General features: G+C 57.6%; 3 protein-coding genes and 10 non-coding genes across 14 annotated transcripts; 8 read left to right on the top strand and 5 right to left on the bottom strand.

Moving 5' to 3' along the window:
* The first annotated feature begins 171 nt into the window (after positions 1-171).
* On the top strand, positions 172-243 carry TRNAE-CUC (transfer RNA glutamic acid (anticodon CUC)). The gene has a single exon. It is a non-coding gene; the product is annotated as a tRNA-Glu (tRNA).
* Positions 244-462: 219 nt separating this feature from the next.
* TRNAT-AGU (transfer RNA threonine (anticodon AGU)) lies at positions 463-536 on the bottom strand. The gene has a single exon. It is a non-coding gene; the product is annotated as a tRNA-Thr (tRNA).
* Positions 537-739: 203 nt separating this feature from the next.
* On the top strand, positions 740-811 carry TRNAD-GUC (transfer RNA aspartic acid (anticodon GUC)). The gene has a single exon. It is a non-coding gene; the product is annotated as a tRNA-Asp (tRNA).
* A 1,091-nt stretch (positions 812-1,902) lies between these two features.
* Positions 1,903-1,974, bottom strand: TRNAM-CAU (transfer RNA methionine (anticodon CAU)). The gene has a single exon. It is a non-coding gene; the product is annotated as a tRNA-Met (tRNA).
* A 270-nt stretch (positions 1,975-2,244) lies between these two features.
* Positions 2,245-2,316, bottom strand: TRNAA-CGC (transfer RNA alanine (anticodon CGC)). Its single transcript has one exon. It is a non-coding gene; the product is annotated as a tRNA-Ala (tRNA).
* Positions 2,317-2,455: 139 nt separating this feature from the next.
* On the top strand, positions 2,456-2,537 carry TRNAS-GCU (transfer RNA serine (anticodon GCU)). The gene has a single exon. It is a non-coding gene; the product is annotated as a tRNA-Ser (tRNA).
* Positions 2,538-3,036: 499 nt separating this feature from the next.
* Positions 3,037-3,110, top strand: TRNAN-GUU (transfer RNA asparagine (anticodon GUU)). The gene has a single exon. It is a non-coding gene; the product is annotated as a tRNA-Asn (tRNA).
* Positions 3,111-3,278: 168 nt separating this feature from the next.
* On the bottom strand, positions 3,279-3,349 carry TRNAG-GCC (transfer RNA glycine (anticodon GCC)). The gene has a single exon. It is a non-coding gene; the product is annotated as a tRNA-Gly (tRNA).
* A 607-nt stretch (positions 3,350-3,956) lies between these two features.
* Positions 3,957-4,595, top strand: LOC101924497 (histone H2B 5). Its single transcript, XM_005233007.4, has one exon. The coding sequence runs from the start codon at positions 4,023-4,025 to the stop codon at positions 4,401-4,403; it is 381 nt and encodes a 126-aa protein (XP_005233064.1). The 5' UTR covers positions 3,957-4,022; the 3' UTR covers positions 4,404-4,595.
* A 271-nt stretch (positions 4,596-4,866) lies between these two features.
* LOC101924665 (histone H2A type 1-like) lies at positions 4,867-6,718 on the bottom strand. The gene is made up of 2 exons (XM_055808713.1): positions 6,370-6,718; positions 4,867-5,065 (listed from the first exon to the last, which is right to left on the bottom strand). The coding sequence occupies exons 1-2, from the start codon at positions 6,569-6,571 to the stop codon at positions 4,926-4,928; spliced, it is 342 nt and encodes a 113-aa protein (XP_055664688.1). The 5' UTR covers positions 6,572-6,718; the 3' UTR covers positions 4,867-4,925.
* A 593-nt stretch (positions 6,719-7,311) lies between these two features.
* On the top strand, positions 7,312-7,384 carry TRNAK-UUU (transfer RNA lysine (anticodon UUU)). Its single transcript has one exon. It is a non-coding gene; the product is annotated as a tRNA-Lys (tRNA).
* A 165-nt stretch (positions 7,385-7,549) lies between these two features.
* Positions 7,550-7,621, top strand: TRNAQ-CUG (transfer RNA glutamine (anticodon CUG)). The gene has a single exon. It is a non-coding gene; the product is annotated as a tRNA-Gln (tRNA).
* A 3,290-nt stretch (positions 7,622-10,911) lies between these two features.
* Positions 10,912-20,237, top strand: SLC27A5 (solute carrier family 27 member 5). Of its 2 annotated transcripts, XM_005233019.2 has the most exons (10): positions 10,913-11,522; positions 14,304-14,513; positions 15,188-15,346; positions 16,323-16,447; positions 16,552-16,746; positions 17,669-17,759; positions 18,002-18,200; positions 18,295-18,392; positions 19,233-19,363; positions 19,846-20,237. In XM_005233019.2, exons 1-10 carry the CDS (start codon positions 11,027-11,029, stop codon positions 20,020-20,022), a joined length of 1,881 nt encoding a protein of 626 aa, XP_005233076.1. In that variant the 5' UTR covers positions 10,913-11,026; the 3' UTR covers positions 20,023-20,237. The 2 variants fall into 2 exon arrangements, with proteins under 2 accessions (XP_027636293.1, XP_005233076.1); XM_027780492.1 differs by lacking the exon at positions 19,233-19,363 and having other exon boundaries at positions 10,912-11,522.
* Positions 20,238-20,747: the final 510 nt, after the last annotated feature.

Genomic DNA, 20,747 nt, shown 5'->3' with positions numbered 1-20,747 from the left:
GAAGGGCTGCGGGGCCGCTCCCGCTGCGCTGCGGCGGCTCCAAAGCGACCGCGCTGATTGGTTCACTCCCACAACGTGGCCAGCCAATGGCTGCACGCCGTCTGGATCCGCCTCCTCGCCTTAGCTAAAGGGCTGCGGGAAGGCGGCCGGCGCTACCATGAGTCCCGGCGCTCCCTGGTGGTCTAGTGGTTAGGATTCGGCGCTCTCACCGCCGCGGCCCGGGTTCGATTCCCGGTCAGGGAAAGTACCTTTTCCTAGCGATTTTTTTTTTAATTTTAAAATTTATATTTTTCACCCACACGCGACTGTTCACACACACCTCACAGCGGCACCGCGGGGTCTCCTCCCTCGGTAATCGCAGGTGAGATTTGCAAGCCGCTTTTTTTTTTTTTTTTAACAACAACAACAAAAAAAGGGAAATAATAAAACATATCACGTATCGCGATAAATACACGATAGGGGAGGCACCGCTGGGATTCGAACCCAGGATCTCCTGTTTACTAGACAGGCGCTTTAACCAACTAAGCCACGGCGCCCCGCGCTGGATGTGATCGCCCTCGCCCTCCATCTCCGCCAGCCGCCGGTGTCCCCACGCTTGTCCCCGCTCCCTCCACGCTTCCTGCGGCTCCCCGCGGTTCTGTCAGGCTCCACAGTAGCTGCATGGGGGGGAGGGGTGGCAGAGTCGGCCGGGGGCCGGGGTAGGTTGAGAGGTGCCGGGCACAGGCTGTTATCTGTCCCTTCCTCGTTAGTATAGTGGTGAGTATCCCCGCCTGTCACGCGGGAGACCGGGGTTCGATTCCCCGACGGGGAGGCTGCAGTCTTTTACCTTTTTTTCTCCTTCATTTTCCCCTTTCCCCCCCCGACAAACCCTTTCGGAACCGCCTTTAGTGCATTCCCAGCGGATTTTTCCAACACTCCCCCATAACCTCCCCCGCGGATCGCCCCGACCGTATTTTCCCTTTATTTCTGAGGGGGAAATCCCCTAATAAATAGGATTTTTCAGCCGTTTTATCCCCACTGACTCTCACTGGGGAGGCTGAGTCGTGCTGAGCGCGGCCGGCTGATCTGGGAGGGAATCACTACACGGGCTGTGCTCCAGGATTGATAGGAATCCCGCAAAACCGATCAAAAAACCTAAAAATAGTAATAAAAGAGTATTAAAACAACGCTAACTGACGTTTGCCACACACGCAACCACCGCGGAACGAGTGCGGCGGTGCCTTCGCGGGGCCATAGCCCGTGACCCGCGGACCTGAGGTGGAACCACGCGCAGCGCGCTGCCGCCCCGCCTACTAGCACCGACCAATCGCGTCGCTCCCCTCACCCACCAATCAGAACGCACCTTTGCAGTTTAAACCGATGGGTTCGGCACCAAAGCGGGAGTGTCTGCCCCTGCCCGCTATAGGCATCCCCTGGATCCAACCGCTAGATCCTGGTGGCTTTTTAGGGCCTAATTCTCCGCTCTCCCACCCTGAATGTCCTGGGTACGGTGCTGCCGCGGGGATCGGGTTTGTTATTCCAGCGCTGTGCTCCAGTTAAGCACCCATGGAGCAAGCAGGGATCTGCGCTCTCCCCTGTTTTGCAGGTTCCTCCGGCTGAAGCCCTCGGCAATCCTGTTGGATTGAGCAGGAGCTTGGGCTGAGCCCTTTAGATCCCTTCCAACCTTGATCGACTTTGTGAATGTCTCAGGGCAGCCACCCGTGTGCCGTGGAAGCGCTGGATGCTTGTGCAATAAATTGTGTTCAGGAAGGAGAGTAATTGATTAAACTTAGTTTGGGGGTGGGGGGCCTTTGTCCTTGGGGGGTGGCCCTGTTCTCAGTGGGGGGCCTTGAGGACGTGAGGGAAATGCAGAAGAGGAAAAGAAAAAATAATTTGGAGGTGAGGAGAGCAAGAAAATACAATTAGCAGAGGATGGTTTCGATCCATCGACCTCTGGGTTATGGGCCCAGCACGCTTCCGCTGCGCCACTCTGCTTCTTGTGGCAACGCTGTTTTATTTCGTGCTGATAACATGAATTGGAAAAGTTCCCACTCGCAGCTCGGCTGGAGCGGAGAGCCCTTGGCAGAAAGGCCCTAAGTGGATGGCTGAAGGCCGCGAATTTTCGGGGCGGCAGGCAAAAATAAATCAGGTTAGAGGGGCGTCACGTCCTTACCCCCCAACTACCCTGGGGACCCACCCTCAATAAAAAAAAAAAAAACCAAAAAACCCCAACCAAAAACAGGGAGAGGGTACCCCAGCCCCCGCTGGAGATGCCGGGGATTGAACCCGGGACCTCATACATGCGAAGCATGCGCTCTACCGCTGAGCTACATCCCCTGCTGACGCTACTCGCCCGCCGCCACCCTTGGCGCCGCCTTCCTGGGTTGAAGCTCTGCCCCCTCACCCCGCCCCTTCCTTTAGGCCCTCCCACGGTTACTGCACCCCATGGTGGCACGGGCGGAAAGCGCAACAGACAGACGAGGTGGCCGAGTGGTTAAGGCGATGGACTGCTAATCCATTGTGCTCTGCACGCGTGGGTTCGAATCCCATCCTCGTCGAGGAGTTTAGATTTTGATCTTCCCTTGGCCACCCCAATTCCATTGCTTTTTTGCGCCCCTCGCACCTTCCCCCCCCCCCCCTTCCCGCCCCACTCCCTTTTCTTTTAACAAGTGGTTTTGGGGCCCCGCACAGTCCCACAGATGAGCAATCCCCCTGTACGTGCTCCCTGCCATTCTTACTTGCCCCCTCCAATTTTTTTGTCCCCCTCCCCGCAATTTTCAGCCCCCCTCCTGTTGCAGGAAGGCCCCCCCCCGTGCAATTTTCCAAGCCCCCTCTGTTTAATTTTTTGCAGGATATGGGGAGGGACACCCACCTTGCAGGTGGTGAGGCACCGTGCTAACCCCCACCCCCCCTTCTATTGCAGGTGCAGGACTCCCCCCGATGCAATTTTCAAAGCCCGTCCCCCGTCCCCCCCCCCCCCCCCAATTTTGCACCGGGCAGCTCATCCCAGCGAGTGCCCGGGGTCGGGAGTGGCGGCGGGGCGGGGCCGGCACGCGCGTCTCTGTGGCGCAATCGGTTAGCGCGTTCGGCTGTTAACCGAAAGGTTGGTGGTTCGATCCCACCCAGGGACGCGTTTAATTTTTTTTTGTTTTTTTCCACCTGTGTTTTATTTTTGGGAGCGGAGGACATGAATTGAAGCGCGGTCGCGTTGTCATGTTCCCGGTGGAGCAAACGGGGCTGGAAAAACGGGTGAAGCGGGGAAAAAAAGTGAGGTGGGAAGAGGGAAAAAAAAGCAGGTTTGCATTGGCCGGGAATCGAACCCGGGCCTCCCGCGTGGCAGGCGAGAATTCTACCACTGAACCACCAATGCCCCGTTGAGCGTCTTGTAAGTGACCACAAACCAAGGAGGTTCACCCCCGAGCGGCCCCACGACGCATAAACTCTGTTTATTTACAAGGGGTGACCCCGTGCTAATTAAGAAGCCCACCTAATTTCGGATTAATAGCAATCAGCGGCGGAATAGGCTCTTCCCTTGGGCTGCGCGCTCCCACCGCCCGCCATTTGAATTTCGCGCGCCCAGCGCTGATTGGCCGCAGCGGGAGGGTAGGCGGGGCCAGTCCTGGGGGCAGAACAGGGACCGAGCGGCTCCGGGGCCGCCCCAGAGCCCGGGACCCGTCGCCGGGGTCCCCCGGGGCTGCCTTTGCCCCCCACCAGTGCGGCACCGAGCCTGCCCGGGGCCCAGCGCGGTCCCTACGGTGCGCGGCGGCATCCAAACGCCGCTATCCGATTGGCTGTTACTCAAGGCGCTGAGCGTCCAATTGGCTCAGCGTCCAATCAGAACGCTCTATTTCGAGCCGGGCTATTTGCATGCGCGGGGTCTCACCGCCCGGCGCGCTGTGCGCTGCTTCAGCCAATGGGAGTGCGCGACGTACGAAGCCCTCATTTGCATAACGCCGCTATAAAAGCGGCGCCGCCCGCCCGGCACTTCACTCCGTTGTGCGCGGAGGCTGCAGCGGTTGCGGGGAGCGTTGGCTGAGAGCGCGATGCCGGAACCGGCGAAATCGGCGCCCGCCCCTAAAAAGGGCTCCAAGAAAGCGGTGACCAAGACCCAGAAGAAGGGGGACAAGAAGCGGCGGCGCAGCCGTAAGGAGAGTTACTCCATCTACGTCTACAAAGTGCTGAAGCAGGTGCACCCTGACACCGGCATCTCTTCCAAGGCCATGGGCATCATGAATTCTTTTGTCAACGACATCTTTGAGCGCATCGCGGGGGAGGCGTCCCGCCTGGCTCACTACAACAAGCGCTCCACCATCACCTCCCGGGAGATCCAGACGGCCGTGCGGCTCCTGCTGCCTGGTGAGCTGGCCAAACATGCCGTCTCCGAGGGCACCAAGGCCGTTACCAAATACACCAGCTCCAAGTAGAACGGCCGCAGCCGCCTGCAGGACCCCGCCCGGCCCAACTCAACCCAACGGCTCTTTTCAGAGCCCCCCACCTTCCTCCTAAAGAGCTGATATTGCTGCTGAGACACCCCCTTTGCAGGGATCTTTACAGTTTGTATGTCGCGTGGGGTGTTGCGATAGCGACTGGATACTTTAAAATCCTTCTAAAATTTATAGGTTTTGAGGTTTTTAGCCAACAAACGTCGTGAAGGGGGTTATTTTCCCCCTCTATCATCCCTGGTGGGGGTTACCCGTCGGCGATGCCGCTTTTCCCCTTCAAACCGTTGCTCCGTTCTGATTGGTCCGCCTGGACGCGAACGTCACGGCGGCGCGAGCCGCAGCGCGGGTTTCCCTCTGGTCCGCATCGGGGTTAGAGAAACCCTGTGGGGCGGGGTCTCCGCGCCCATTTCGGGCGTGGGGCTGCGCGGCAGGGAGCGTCCCGCTGTCCCCCCGCCCCCGACGCGCAGAGGGGAGCGGTCGGTGTCCGTAGGTGGGGGTTGTGCGTTACTTACGCCCCCGCGTGGTGCCTGGGCGGGGGTTACGCTCCGGATTGCGCCGCTCAAAAGGCTTTGCGGGTAACCTGGCGTCTGCGGGGGTTCGAGGGTGGAACTGAGGCTCTTCTGGACTCTTCAAACGCTGTAGCGCTGTAAAAAAAGTTGAGTTTTAATATAAAAAGCCTTAATAAGAGAGGCTTCAGTACTAGCGCTGAGGTGTGTGTGTGGGGGGAGTGACCCCCGCACCTTATTTTCTGTCTTTTCCTTAATAATTAGTTTTTTAATAAGTAATTGGGACATGCTCTTCCCGCGTGGGGGCGACGTGCCTGACTTTTAGTGGCGTTATCGCGTTTGGGGTCTCGCTGGAGACACTTTGGCCCGCAGCGGTGGCGCCCGCCGTGGCTCCAAAACACCACGGATCCAAACGGCGCTCGGCCACTGGCTGAGTCGAGACAGCAGCGACCAATCAGACGCGGGCTTCGGAGCCTCTGGAGTGGCGTGGTCAGAGGTGCCGCGCAGGGGCTGTATCAACCAATGGGAGGACGTGGATTGGAACCTTCATTTGCATAAGGCCAAGCGGTTCACCGCTGGAGGTACCCGCCGGCCCCGAGGCGGGGAGGCGGTGACAGAGGCCGCGAAAGGCGACGAGAAGCGGCTGCTCCTCCTCCTCCGGCGGACTGAGCAGTTGCGCCTCGACCTCCTCCATCGCCGGCACCAAAGGAGGGGGCCCGGCTGTAGCTTGCGCCCTCAACACAGCGCTTCTGGGAGGCAGCCACTTCTTAAAGCTGCGCGATTTATTGAAGTCACTTTCAAGTGTTATAAAAAAACAAGTCTGGGGGTATTTTTCACCTAGAAATGTATTGAATTTTCAGGTGTTTCTAGGTAACACCTCTTTTAACCAAGCTACCTGCTCTGAATTAACACCTTGCCTGATCAGAGCCCTTCTCACGTTGTGTTGGGAAATGTCTCCTTGTATGGCCTCTTTTGTGGGCAAAGCTCATCTCCACAGTACTTGTATATTTTCATTCCTCCTCTTTTTGGAGTTAAGGCATTTTGAGATGATGGTCCTTTATCCTGTTTTTGAGCCCCGATACCCCCACCATGGATTAAAACCTGGGTCAGGAATTAATGCTTGTTAACACCAGCACCCCTCCTGCTCCTCCAGCCCTTTTCCTGAAGCAGTGGGTGGCTCTGAAAAGAGCCTTTGGGTTTCAAAATCAAACAAAAACCTCCAGGTTTTAGCTTTGAGTGGCTTGTCCTGCTGTGTCACTTGCCCTTGGCCTTATGGCTCTCTGTCTTCTTTGGCAGCAGCACAGCCTGGATGTTGGGCAGAACACCCCCCTGCGCAATGGTGACCCCCCCAAGCAATTTGTTGAGCTCCTCATCATTGCGCACAGCCAGCTGGAGGTGCCGGGGGATGATCCGTGTTTTCTTGTTATCCCGCGCAGCGTTACCTGCCAGCTCCAGAATCTCAGCTGTCAGGTACTCCATCACTGCAGCCAGATATACGGGGGCTCCGGCGCCCACCCGCTCGGCATAGTTACCCTTCCGCAGCAGGCGGTGAACGCGGCCTACAGGGAACTGGAGGCCGGCGCGGGACGAGCGGGACTTTGCCTTAGCCCGGGTTTTGCCCCCCTGTTTCCCCCTGCCCGACATCACCACTGGCTCCACTACCGGCACTGCTACCCCCCCACCGCCGCCCTGCCTCTTATACCCCGCCGCGGATCGAAACGCTTCCTTCCCATTGGCTTCTCCCCCCCCCCCCTCGCAGGAGAACCAATAGAACAGCGCGAACTTCTGACCAATAGGAGCTCGAGATTTGGATCCGCTTCATTTCCATGCGGGCCGTGGCCAATCAGCGAGGTGGACGATGGGGCGGAGAGGTTATAAAGAGATGCCGGGAGGCGGCTCTGCTGAGCGGCGGGTTAAACGCCTCGCTCGCTCCCTCCAGCCATCTGTGATGCTTATCAGCAAATTTTTTTAATCTAGTAAATTAATTTTTAAAATATTAATAGTTCAGTGCAAGGCTGATGTGGGGCTAAGGGCCAACGGCTGGCTCCCTCTCTCCCCCCACCGGGACTTTCAAAGCGTAGGCGGTGATACAGGCGATGGTATGGACGCTGATTGGCCACGCTGCTGGCTGGCAGCCTTCCCATTGGTCCGCGGGGGAGAAGAGGACCTGGGGGGGGCAGTTCTCACTCAGGTCCGCCCTCAACTGTACCAAGGCACTCCGCTGCCCCGCGGCTGCGGGTTCCCCCCCCCCCCCATCACCTCCAAATCCTTAAAAATGGCCATTTTTACCCCCAGAACCCCCTTTTTTCTCCCCGACCTGGGTGTTCCAGCCCTCCCCCCGCAGTTGCGGCCCATGGGGAGGTGCCGGGCGGCTGTTGGCAGGAGCCCGGATAGCTCAGTCGGCAGAGCATCAGACTTTTAATCTGAGGGTCCAGGGTTCAAGTCCCTGTTCGGGCGGACGCACCCGTACTTTTTTTCCCCTTCCCCTGATCACCCTCCCCCTCCCCAGGCTCCACCCTCCCTATCCCCCCTCGGGGCTCGGGTGGTTTTGGTTTTTTTTTTTTTCCCGCGGCGGAGGCGGCGCGCAGGCGTGTGGGTGCGATGGCGGTGCCCGGCCGGGCTGGTCCCATGGTGTAATGGTTAGCACTCTGGACTCTGAATCCAGCGATCCGAGTTCAAATCTCGGTGGGACCTTCCTTTTGCGCCGCGGTCACCCTGGGTGTGCACCTCCCCCCGCCGGGGGCGGGGATCCCTGGGGGACAGGGAAGGCGGGGGGTCCCTGCCCCGTGTCCCACACCGCAGGGGGGCACCCTTTTAGGGACTCTGTGCCCCAAAGGGTGTCACTCCCGCAGGTATGAAGTGAGTCGCTGTAAACGTGACACACCCCCCCCCACCCCCCCCACCCCCCTCACTGGGGACCCTGCGTGGCGTCCCCTGTGGGACCCCCGCCCCCACTGAGGACGCTGTGTGGCATCCCCTGTGTGATACACCCCCCCCAGGGACCCTGTGTGACATCCCCTGCGTGGCATCTCCTGTGGGACCCCTCCCCCTGCTGGGGACCCTGTGTGGCGTCCCCTGTGTGATCCCCCCCACTGGGGACCCTGCGTGGCGTCCCCTGCATGACACCCTCCCCTGGGGGCCCTGTGTGACCCCCCCACGTGTGACATCCCTTGTGGAACCCCCCCACTGGGGACCACTTGTGACATCCCACCCGTGACATCTGTCACAGATCACGTGTGATCTTGTACATGTGACACCCTCCCCTCCCCCTTTGGGGACTGTGTGTGACATCCTGGGGGGTGTGTGTCAGTGTGACACCGCGTTGGGGACGGCGTGTGACCACCCACTATGGTCACTGTGTGGCACCCAAAGGGGTTGTGACACCCCATCAGGGACCACCTAGGAAGTCCCTAGTGTCCGCCACCCTCCTTGGGGACCCCAAGTGCCACCTGGAGGGGGAGGTGACCTCACATTACCCTGTCCCCCAGGGGAAGGGAAAGTGACTCTGCAGCCTGGGCTTTCCCAGTGCCTCCCAGTCCCACTGCCACCGCAGGAGGATGTGACTCCTCCTGCCCCACGTCCCAGATGATGGTGACCCTCCTCCTCACCGAGTGATTGGGCACGAAGGGACCACCACACCCAGAGGTTTGGTGGCCCTGGGCAGGGGGACGGGAGCCCCAACCAGCCCCAGGTCCCTTGCTGATGGCACAGGACAGGGGACTGGGACAGGTGTGGGGACAGGAGACCCTCATCACCCCCCAAAAATTAATCTCCTTCAGGGCAACCCCAAAGTAGGACCTCATCAGTGGGGACAACCAGACCCAGGTCAACCCCAGCACCCATCCCCTCACCTCAACCCAAAGTCCCCTCACCGTGAGACTGCTTTGGCTCCAGTGTTCCCAACCCCAGCAAACGATGACCCCAAAATTACAAAATCTGGAGCAAAGGGCAATGCCCGGCGCATTTCACCCAAGTTTTCCACCAGCTGCCAAAAAAATATTTGATCCTCGGGATTATTTTATAGTGTGTAAACACCCGGGCTTGCAAATCGGAGGCAAAGGTGAACCACGCGGCGCCGCGGCCGCGCCAAACCCGTCGGGTTCTTTCTGTTTGTTCTTCTTTCTTTATTTTATTTTATTTTTTAATTAGCAGGAAGATCGCTTCTCCCATCAAGAAACGGCTTGCCAGGTGCTCACGCCCAAGTTGGGGATTTCAACGGCAAATGTTTCGGGTTTTTTTTCCCCAAAAAAGAGTTTTGGCTTCACCATGGGCATGAGGTGGGGGGTGGGCTGCTCCGGTTGGGACAGGTGTCCCAAGGAAATGGGGAAGAAGGTTTTGTGGGGGCGGCCTTCCCACATGGGAGCACTGATAAACAGCGGGCAGGCTGATTTCATGGGTTTTGCAATGGAAGGAGAAATGCTGGAGGTGTTTGGGGTCTCACCTGGAGATGTTGGAGAGGTTTGGGGTCTCAGCTGGAGGTGTTGGAGGTGTTTGGGGTCTCAACTGGAGATATTTGGGGTCAGCTGGAGATGCTTGGGGTCTCAACTGGAGATGTTGGAGGTATTTGGGGTCAGCTGGAGATGCTTGGGGTCTCAACTGGAGATGTTGGAGGTGTTTGGGGTCTCAATTGGAGATGCTTGGGGCCAGTTGGAGGTGTTTGGGGTCACCTGGAGATGTTGGAAAGGTTTGGGGTCTCACCTCGAGGTGTTTTGTGTCAGTTGGACATACTGAAAATGTTTGGTGTCCCACCTGGAGGTGTTTGAGGTCAGTTGGAGACACTGAAGAAATTTGAGGTCTCACCTGCAGATGTTGGAGGTGTTTGGGGCCACCGGGAGGTGCAGGGGGCTGGATGGAGATGTGGGGGGTTGGGGGGAGACAGGAGGGGGCTGCAGGGGACGTCCCCCAAGGCCGGGGGCCCTAGGTGAGCTGCGTTCTCCACACACCTGAGGGAGCAGGGGCTGCTCACAGGGGTGCTGCTGCGTGCACCCCAACGCATAACCCGAGTCCGAGGGTGGGTGAACAGACGGGTGGTCAGAGGGGTGGACAGATGGATGGATGAGTGGACAGGCAGATGGGTGGATGGATGGACAGATGGCTGAATGGGTGGCCAGATGGACAGATGGCTGGAGCAACAGATGGGTGGCCACACGCTTGGCTGGGTTGATGGATGGACACACGGATGGATGGATGGATGTACACATGGATGGATGGACACACGGATGAGTTCATGGCTGGACACATGGATGGCTGGACACATGGATGGCTGGGTTGATGGATGGACACACGGATGGATGGCAACATGGACGGATGGATGGATGGATGGACACATGGATGAGTTGATGGCTGGCCACACAGATGGCTGGCCACACGGCTGGATGGCTGCATGGATGGCTGGATGGACGGATGGCCACATGAATGGCTGGATGGACACATGGATTGATGGCTGGACAGGTGGCCACACGGATGGATGGATGGATGGTTGGAGGGACACATGGATGGGTTGATGGGTGGATGGATGGACAACGGATGGCTTGATGGTTGGCCACATGGATGGGTGGCCACATGGGTGGCTGGATGGGTGGCCACGCAGATGGATGGATGGCCAGCTGAATGGATGGACAGCTGGGTGGCTCAACAGACATGGTGGATCAACGAGGTGTGGGGATCACTGGGTGGGTGGCTCGGTGGGTGGGCAGGAGGATGGACAGACAGCTGGACCGAGCCTGGGTGCGCCGGTGGCCGGCCACTATTCCTACCCTGCTGAGCCTGGCTGGGTGGCAACCACCCAGCATCGCTGAGTAGCCACCAGGATCCCAACAGCGGCCGGACAGACGGACAGAGGAGAATTCTCCTCCTGAGGGCAGCCGGCCAGCTGGGGAGGCGATGGGTGCCACCCGCCCTCGCTGCTCCACACCCAGGGGCAGGGCTCCTGCGGGGGAGGGTGGGGAAAAAAAATATGGGGAATGGGTGGGAAAAGTCTTGGCAAACACAGTCAAATGCGGCCGGGTGCTGGTGGCAACCGGGGCAAGGTGCGCTTGGGGTGGACCTTGGCCACCAGCACCCAGCGGGTGCCGCTGGGGCCCCGGCACCCCTGTGAGCATGGTGCTGGGCGCCGTGGCGGTGGCGGTGCTGGCCGGACTGGTTTTGCTGCTGTTGCTGGTGCCGCCAGTGACATGGCACTTGGTTCCGTTCCTCTGGGTTGACCTGGTGGCTTTCGGCGCCTTGGTGCGCTCCTCGCTGCGCTGCCAGTGGCGCTTGAACCGCCGACCCCCCATCACCCTCCTCGATGTCTTCCAGGACCACGCTCGCCGCCAGCCACACCGGCCCTTGCTCCGCTTCCAGGAGGAGGTTTACACCTATGAGGATGTGGAACGGCAGAGTAACCGCGCCGCCCGGGCTTTGGGCCAGCACCTGGGGCTCCAACCGGGTCAACCCGTCGGCGTCTTCCTCCCCAACGAGCCCACCTACGTCTGGACCTGGCTGGCCTTGGCCAAGTTGGGTTGCCCCATGGCTTGTCTCAACTGCAATGTGCGGGGTCAGGCGCTGCGTCACGCACTCGCTGCCGCCCGCATCACCCTGCTCCTTGCCAGTCTCGGTGAGCGGCACCTGTGGGGGACCTGGGGGGCATGGGGGGAACCGGGGGGGGGATGGGCGGGTCCCCTTCTCTTACTCCTCACGGGTGTGTGGTGCACACGCGTGTGCGGGGTGGGGTGGGGGAGGTGGGAGGGGGTCAGGGAGAGCTTGTGCGTGTGTTTGCATGGGTGTCAGGATCCATACATGTGTCTGCATGTATGCCTGGGTCTGTACATGTGTCTGCACATGTTTCAGGGTCCATACATGTGTCTGCATGGGTGTCAGGGTCCATACACGTATCTGCACATGTGTCAGTGTCTGTCCATGTGTCTGCACGCATGTCAGGGTCCCTCCATGTGTCTGCATGTGTGTCAGTGTCCATCTGTGTGTCTGCACATGTCTCAGTATCAGTCCATGTGTCTTCACATGTGTCAGGGTCTATACATGTGTCTGCATGCATGTCACTGTCCATGTGCCTGCACTTGTGTCAGTGTTCATACATGTACCTGCATGCATGTCAGGGTCCATACATGTGTCTGCACGTGTATCAGTGTCTGTCTATGGGTTTGTATGTATGTCAGTGCCTGTCCATGTGTCTGCACATGTGTCAGTGTCTGTCCATGTGTCTGCATGCATGTGTCAGGGTCCATACATGTGTCTGCACATGTGCCAGTGTCCATACATGTGTCTGCACGTGTGTCAGGGTCCACTCATGTGTCTGCATGTGTGTCAGGGTCCATACATGTGTCTGCACGTGTGTCAGGGTCCACCCATGTGTCTGCATGTGTGTCAGGGTCCATACATGCGTCTGCATGTGTGTCAGTGTCTGTCTATGGCTTTATATATATGTCAGTGCCTGTCCATGTGTCTGCACGCATGTCAGTGTCTGTCCATGTGTCTGTGCACATGTGTCAGTGCCTGTGCATGGCTTTGCACAGGTGACAGCGCCTGTGCATGTGTCTACACGCGTGTCAGCATCTGCGTGTGGATTTGCATGTGTGTCACTGCCTGTCTGTGGGTTTGCACACATGTTTGTGCCTGTCTACACACATGCCAGTGTCTGCTCAGGGATTTGCTTGCGTCAGTGGCTACACACATGTCTGCACGCACGCCAGTGTCCATGCATGGATTTCCATGTGTCAGTGTCCGTCCATGTGTCTGCACATGTGTCAGTGCCCGTTTATGTGTTTGCACATGTGTCAGTGTCCATACACGTGTCTGTGCACATATGTCAGTGCCTGTGCATGGATTTGCACGTGTGTCTGCACATCTGGAGTGTCTGCCCATGGCTTTGCACACGTGTTGGTGCCTGTGCGTGTGTCTGCACACATGACAGCGTCCCTGCATGGATTTCCACGTAAGTCAGTGTCTCTGCATGTGTGTCCATGCATGTGTTTCCATGTGGATGTGCATGCTATTGCACGTCTGTCAGTGCTCACGCATGTGTCTGCACGCGTGTTGCTCCTGGTCCATGCATGTCCATGTGTGTCAGTGTCCATGCACGTGCTGGCACACGCATCAGTGTCTCTACATACATTGGCACGCATGTCAGCACCTGTGCACTCATTTGCACACGTGTCGGTGCCTCCACATGCGCCTGCACACTTGTCAACATGCGTCCATGCGTTTACGCGCCCATCAGTGCCTGCGCGTGCATTTGCACACCTGTTGTGCCCACACATGCTCTCACATGCATTTCACATGCGGCACACATGGAAGCGCGTGGCATGGCGGGGCTCTTTACCACACATGTGCCAGAGGTTCTGCGTGTCGGGGCTGTATTTGCACCCCTCCCTACACCGTGCTCATGGCTGCTTGTGCAGCCTTTTGCACACACGTGTGCAATGCTCCAGTGAGCGTGTCGGGGCGCAGCGGCCATGCCAAGGACACGGGTTAATCATCGCCAGCCCCTTACCCCAGGGTAAAGGTCCTTTTTTTTTCCTCCCGCCCACCCCCACCCCCCACCCCCCACCCCCCGTGTGTTGTGTTTGTGGAGGAAGGAGAGAGAAAAACATGGGGGCCGGATGCAGTGGGACCCCGGGGTGCCCATCTGGGGGGGTCAGGGGGCACCCTGGTGTGCTGAGGGCACCCATCGGACCAGAGCACCCTTAGGTGATGCTCCAGGTGGCTCCCCAGGGTGATCGGGGAGTGCTTTTGGGGTGCTTTGAGTGGCCAGCTGGGATCCTCCAGGTGCCAGATTCTTTGGGATCCTTGGGGTGCCCATCCATGATGCCACGGGTGCCCATCTGGTTGAGGTGCCCATCTGGGAGGACACTGGGTGCCCACCTGAGATCTTTGGGGCACACATCCATGATGCCATGGGTGCCTGTCTGGTTAAGGTGCCCATCTGGAGGTACATTGGGTGCCCACCTGAGATCTTTGGGGCACTGATCAATGATACCACGGGGGTCATTGGGTGCCCACTTGGGGTCCTTGGGGCACCCATCCATGATGCCATGGGTGCCTGTCTGGTTGAGGTGGCCATCTTGGGGGGACATTGGGTGCCTACCTGAGATCCTTGGGGCACTCACCTGAGATCTTTGTGGCACCCATCCATGATACCATGGGGGGACATTGGGTACCCACTTGGGGTCCTTGGGGCACCCATCCATGATGCCATGGGTGCCTATCTGGTTGAGGTGCCCATCTGGGGTCCTTGGGGCACCCATTCATGATGCCATGGGTGCCCATATGGTTGAGATGCCCATCTAGGGAGACATTGGGTGCCCGTCCCTGACCCTTTGGGTTCTCCCCTTGGGTCTTCATCCACCCTGGACCTCCCCATGTCTCCCCCTCCCCACAGATCTCCAGGCCGCCGTGGAAGAGGTGCTGCCAGCCCTGCAGCACGATGGCATCCGTGTCTTCTACCTGAGCTCCACGTCCCCCACACCGGGCGTCGAGGCCCTGCTGCCCACCATCAAGGCAGCCTCTGATGAGCCCCTGCCCAGCCATCACCGTGCTGGCACCACTGCCAGCTCCAAGGCCATGTACATCTACACCTCTGGCACCACCGGTGAGGCTGTGGGGCCAGGAACCCCCAAGGTGGGAGGGTCTTCTCCTTGGAGAAGGGCAACTGGGAGGTTTTGGGTGTGATGGGTGAAGGTGCCGAAGGTTGTCCCCCTGTGGGTAAGGTGGGGCAGGTGATGGTAGGGAGTTGGAGGCATCTTGTGGAGGCCTTTCTCCAACCCTGACCATCGTGGGGCCACCTGGGCCAGGTTTCTCCTGGTCATGTCCATGCGAGGGTTGGGTATCTCCAGGGCTGGAAACCCATCATGTCCCTGGGCCTGTCCTCCTTGGCATGGGGTGGGACCTCCGTCATCCAATCCTGACCCCAACCCAGTTCCCACCCCAACCAACGTGGGTGCATCTGGATGAGTTTCCTCACAGCTCCTCCCAGCAAGGTCTGGAGACCTCCAGGGCTGGAGACCAGCCATGTCCCTGGGTCTGTCCTCCTTGGCAGGGGGTGGGACCTCCTCACCCAACTCTGACCCCAAACCAGCTCCCACCCCAACCAACACAGGCACATCTGGATGAGGTTCCTCACAACTCCTCCCAACAAGTTCTGGAGACCCACCACCCCGCAGGATGGGTTTTACCCTCCTATCCCACCCTTCATCCCCAGGACCTCCCATTCTACATGGAACCCCCTGAAGAAGACATTTCCCACCCTCTTCTCCCACCCCGCAGGGCTGCCCAAGGCAGCAGTGATCACCGAGAAGAAGCTGATGATGGTGGCCAGCCTGGGTCGGCTCTGTGGCCTGCGGCCCGATGATGTAATCTACACGACACTACCGCTCTACCACTCAGCTGGGCTGCTTATTGGGGTGGGAGGGTGCTTCGAGGTCGGTACGTACCCCATGGCCCACGTGGCCTGGCCAGCATGGCCATGGTGTGGGCAAGGGTGGGCAGAGAGGGGGGGTGGAGATGATGGATGGATAGAGAAATGTGTGGAGAGAAGGAAGAGGAAGGAGAAAACCAGGTCCATAGATGGGTGAGTGATGGACAGATGGGTTGGGTGAACATTTTAGATGGACGGATGGATGTTTGATGGAGATGGACAGATGTTTGATGGAGATGAATGGATGGACGTTTGATGGATGGATGTTGGATGGGGATGGATGTTGGATGGAAATGGATGGATGGATATTTGGTGGAGATGGTTATTTTATGGAGATGGACAGATGTTTCATGAAGATGGGACGTTTTCAGGAGATGGGTATTTTATGGAGATGGATGAACAGATGTTTGATGGAAATAGGTATTTCATGGAGACAGGCAGATGTTTCATGGAGATGGGACGTTTTCAGGGGATGGACGGACAGCTGTTTCACGGAGGTGGATGTTTTCAGAAGATGGGTGGAGAGATGGTTTATGGAGCTGGGTATTTTATGGACACGGATGGACAGAGATGTTTTATGGCAATGGATTAACAGACGGCTTATGGACAGATGGACAGTTTATGGAGATGGATGGATGGATTGGATAGAGATATATTTTTTTTTATATAGGGAGGGACAGACGTTTTGGAGATGGATTGAAAGATGATGGAAAAATGTGAGGATAGAGGGAAGGGAAGAAGAAAGAGAAAAGGAGAAAGATCTCTGTAGTGGGGTGGGATGGCGGGTGGCCAGGTGGCCAGAGACATGACAAAGTTTAGGGATGGAGAAGGAGTCAGATGAAGACGGAAAAGGAGGACATCTAGATAATGGGTGACTGTGGGGTGGGCAGGACAGATCCTCATGGGGATGGATGGATGGATGGATGGATGGATGGATGGATGGATGGATGGATGGATACCCATCACCCTGCCACATCCCCACAGGAGCCACCTGCGTCCTACGGGCCAAGTTCTCTGCCTCCCAGTTCTGGGATGACTGTCGCCGCTACAACGTCTCTGTCATCCAGTATGTGGGCGAGCTCATGCGCTACCTCTGCAACACGCCCAAGGTAAGGTCCCCACCAGCCCCAAATCCACCTCGGAGGCCGAGTGGTGGGCAAGGAGGTGCTGTGGGGCGCACCCTGAAGTGGTCCTTCTCTTTGTCACCCCACAGCGCCCCAATGACCGGGAGCACGGGGTGCGCATGGCGTTGGGCAATGGCCTGCGGGCAGAGGTGTGGAAGGAGTTCCTCCAACGCTTTGGGCCCATCTCCATCTGTGAGTTTTACGGGGCCACTGAGGGCAACGCTGGTTTCATCAACTACACCGGCAAGATCGGAGCCGTGGGCAGAGCCAACATGTTCCTCAAGGTGAGGTGATGATAGTGTTTGGGGGTGAGGAAGCTCCTCAAGGTGAGATGGTGATGATGGTGTTTGGGGGTGGGGAAGCTCCTCAAGGTGACCTGATGATGATGACGGGGTGTGTGTGTGGTGGGGAAGCAAATGCTGGCTGCCTCGGGGAGACCTGATATGGCACCTCCAGTTGGGTTGGTGCCAAGAGTAGGGGGTTGTCCAGGGGACCCTCTTCACGGTACTGTCAACGGTGACCTCCCTGGGGAAGCCAACGCCTGTCCGTCAGGTTGGGTTGAATCCCAAGCAGGATCTCCAGGGCCCCTCTTTTTCACATCCCAAAGGAATCCCTTCTGCCTGGTTGGCCAATGTTGACCCAGCAGCGTTGACTCCAAGTCTTTTGGAGCGTCCAAAAGTGACCTGGACACCTCTATAGCCCCAAGAAAGGCCACTCGGTGTCACTTCTCGGTCCCCAGCCAGCCGGGTGTTGAACAAAAACTGCAAAAATCAGCTTTTCTCCATCTTTTCCCCCCACAGTCACAGCGCTCAGCCTTCTCCCACGGGTCTTTGATTTGAAAGTCAACCGTGAGGAGGTCGGTCAAGGGTCGAATTGATCCAATTAAATCTTATTTTAATACAAAGGGAGATCAACTGGGATTGGAAAACGAGCGGCTATCTGGGATGTTGGCATCTGGGGGAGGCGAGAAGGTGTTTCCGTGGGTGGCAATGAGCAAGTGGGAGAAGGCGGACAGGTGGGAGAAGGCAGACAAGTGGGAGAAGGCAGGTGACCACGTGGGAGGAGGCAGGTGAGCAAGTGGGAGAAGGTAAACAAATAACAGAAGGTGGGACCTGGCACAGGAAGAAAATTCTTCCCACTCTTTTTAATCCCCAAGTTTATCTTCCACCCACCAGTTTCTCTCTCTGTCCCTCTTCTGCCCTCCAGAGTTTTGCTCCCTTTGAGCTCATCAAGTACAATGTGGAGGCGGATGAACCCGTACGTGACGAGCGAGGTCTCTGCATCCAAGTCCGCCCCGGTAAGTGGAGATGAGCCTTCCGAGGGCCTTTTTGGAAGGCAAGAGGGGCAGACAGTGGGTAGAAATGCATCAAACCCACCTCTTGGGCCTTATTGTCACTGTCTTGGTGGCTGGAAGCCACCAGAAACCCCTCAAAGAAAGAGGAACATCATCCCTGCGCACCTGGTGGGGCGTGGAGGTGACATTCCCCAGGGCCAAGGTGGTTCCTGACCAGCCTCCAACCCTCCTTTCCCTCCCTGAAGGTGAGACAGGGCTACTGGTCATCAAAATCACCAAGAACACCCCATTCCATGGCTACGCAGGCGATTCCCAGAAGACAGAGAAAAAGATCTTGAGGGATGTCTTGGTCAAAGGTGATGCCTTCTTCAACAGCGGTGACCTCCTTGTGATTGACCATGAAAAATTCGTCTACTTCCAGGACCGCGTGGGAGATACTTTCCGGTAACTCTGTTGCTCTCACACCCACGGCTGGGTAGGCAACGCCACCTACCAACCCAAATCCCCCCCTCACAGCTTCATCCCTTCTCCTCCCCAGGTGGAAAGGTGAGAACGTGGCCACGACAGAGGTGGAAGCCACTCTTGCCATGGTGGACTTCATCCAGGAGGTCAATGTCTATGGGGTGTCTGTGCCAGGTGAGTACAGGGTGGTGCAGGGGGCCATTGAGTTGGACCAAACTAAGAATCTGGTGAGGTTTCAGCCATGTGATGTGCCCCCAGGTGGCCTGGGTGGCCACCAAGAAGCCTCAAGTAGAACAGAAGGGACCTACAACCATCACCTAGTCCAACTTCCTGACCACCTCAGGGCTCAAGTGACCCAAAATAAGAGTCTGGTATCGGTTTTAGCTCGTGATTATCGCCACAATGGTCCAAAGAGCCAGCAAGAAGACTAAACCAGGATTAGGTTGCCCTGAAGAAGCATCTAGTATGGTTTGGGGCAAGTAACATGTCCACAGAATGGCCCAACTGGCCACCAAAAAGGTTAAAGTAGGACTTACTGACCCAAAGGAAGTTTCTGGCATGGCTTTGGCACACAGTGGGCACCTGTGAAGGTCCTGAGTGGCCACTGGGAAGGTTAAAGGGGGACTTGGTTGCCCAAACCAAGCATCCAGCATTGTTTTGGGCATACAAGGTGGCTACTTGGACCCCTTGCAGGAAGTCCAAGCATCCACCGAGAAAAGTAAAATGGAATTTGGTTGCCCAAAGAAAGTGTCCATTGCCATTCTGAGCACACAGGGTGCCACTGTAATGGTCCGAGTGGCCACAAATGAGGCGAAAGTGGGAAATGTTGACCCAAAACAAGCATCCAGCGTTGTTTTGGGTACGCGATGTGCCTCCACCATGGTCCCAGTGGCCTCCAAGGCAGCTAAACTAGGACACATTCACCCAAGTGGTCCCCAAAATGGTCCAAGTGGCCACCAAGAAGAATCAAATGAGAATCGGTTGCCCAAAATAACCCTCCGGCGTTGCCTGCAGGGTGCGAGGGGAGGTGCGGCATGGCAGCCATCCGCCTGAAAGCCGGGGCAAGCTTTGAGGGCGAGAGCTTCTACACCTTCACAGGGGACACGCTACCCAGCTACGCAGCCCCCCGCTTCGTGAGGATCCAGGTCAGAGGTCCCAGGGTCCCCGTGGTGGCCGGGGGATGGGTTCGGTTTGGTCTTCTGCCAAATGAGTCCTTTGGATGAAGGGCGACGCAGCTGCACCCATTTCCGATGGCCATGTTGGGTGTCCCCCATGTTTCCCATGACCGTGTTGGGTGTCCCCCAAGTTTCCAACAATGGTACTGGTGTTGGGGTTCGGTGGTGATAGCACCCTGTTGCCGAAGACACTGTCCGTTGATTTCTGGTGATGGTCACCCAAAAAAATCAAATGACCACATCAGAGTCACCCTCTACTGACAACGGTATCAAGGTCCTTCCTTCCCCGTGACTGCTGTGGTCACCCTGTGCCCATGATCTGACGCCACCATTTGGTGCCGCCAACGGCGTTGAGGTCCCCTATTTCTGAGGACGGTGCCCACGCTGGGTACACTGTCCCTGCATCCCCACCCCACTACCCCGTTTCTGATGACCCCCATCCACCTCCACAGGATACTTTGGAGATCACGGGGACCTTCAAGCAGTGCAAAGGCAACCTCGTCAAAGAAGGCTTCGACCCCAATGTCATCAAAGACCCCCTCTTCTTCCGCGATGACAAGAAGAAATCCTACGTGCCCTTGAACCCCGACACCTATGCCGCCATCCTGGACATGAAGCTCAACCTGTAGAAGAAGGAACCACACCAGGGTCTCCACGGTGGCCCAGGGGGGGCTAATTGCCTCAGGGCAATTAGCAAGACCAATTTGGGGCTAATCAGGCAGTTTTCACATCCTTTGAGGAGTTTTTTAATGGTGTTGGAGCACGAGGAGGGTGACTGGCTGGTCTCGGTGTTCGCTAACCCACCCCAGGCTGGCTGCGGCAATTAAAAGCTTAATTCCAATTATTTGGGTCCAGGTGGGTGCTGGGCTGTTGAGGGGCTGTTTTCCAGGGCCTGATCGATGCTTTTTCCCTTCTGGAGGGGGCAAGTGGTGGCCCAAATCCTCCCTGCTGCCGAGGAGGGAATATTTGCTCAGCACTGGCCTCTTCCTTGCCCACGGGGATGGATTTAGCCCCCGAACACTCTCACATTCCCAACCGGGGCTCATTGAGCTGCTTCAGCTCATCTGTATGGAACAAAATCCATTTATTTCTCTCCCTGACCCAATTTTCTGCTCCATCAATGACTTAAAACTGGCTCGGGAAGGCAGCCCAGGCTCCCCCAATCTCTTGGAGCTGTGTGAGGTGCACTGAGCCCCCATGACCACATCAGCTCCTTCCCACCCTTCCCCATCACCACCGAACGATGTAACTGGCACCAAAGGAGCCCATTTCTCCCTGCTGCCGCTTTCTGCCGGATCGGGTGGCAAAACCGCCTTGCAAGCGCCATCCCGGCTCTTCCTCTCCCAACCGCGAG

This window comes from Falco peregrinus, chromosome 6 (assembly GCF_023634155.1).
Source record: "Falco peregrinus isolate bFalPer1 chromosome 6, bFalPer1.pri, whole genome shotgun sequence".
Classification (NCBI taxonomy): domain Eukaryota; kingdom Metazoa; phylum Chordata; class Aves; order Falconiformes; family Falconidae; genus Falco; species Falco peregrinus.
Note: the sequence above shows the minus strand (reverse complement) of the source record. Positions and strands in the feature narration are given on the sequence as shown.

What these genes read in the sequence shown, in the direction of transcription:
- LOC101924497 (XM_005233007.4), top strand. Translation starts at nt 4,023, where the DNA reads ATGCCGGAACCGGCGAAATCGGCGCCCGCCCCTAAAAAGGGCTCCAAG.
- LOC101924665 (XM_055808713.1), bottom strand. Translation starts at nt 6,571, where the DNA reads ATGTCGGGCAGGGGGAAACAGGGGGGCAAAACCCGGGCTAAGGCAAAG. An exon ending in TGAGATTCTGGAGCTGGCAG is followed by an intron (nt 5,066 to 6,369) that starts GTAACGCTGCGC and finishes CTTTTTTTACAG; the next exon opens with CGCTACAGCGTTTGAAGAGT.
- SLC27A5 (XM_005233019.2), top strand. Translation starts at nt 11,027, where the DNA reads ATGGTGCTGGGCGCCGTGGCGGTGGCGGTGCTGGCCGGACTGGTTTTG. An exon ending in GAGCCAACATGTTCCTCAAG is followed by an intron (nt 16,747 to 17,668) that starts GTGAGGTGATGA and finishes TCTGCCCTCCAG; the next exon opens with AGTTTTGCTCCCTTTGAGCT. An exon ending in CTATGGGGTGTCTGTGCCAG is followed by an intron (nt 18,393 to 19,232) that starts GTGAGTACAGGG and finishes CGTTGCCTGCAG; the next exon opens with GGTGCGAGGGGAGGTGCGGC.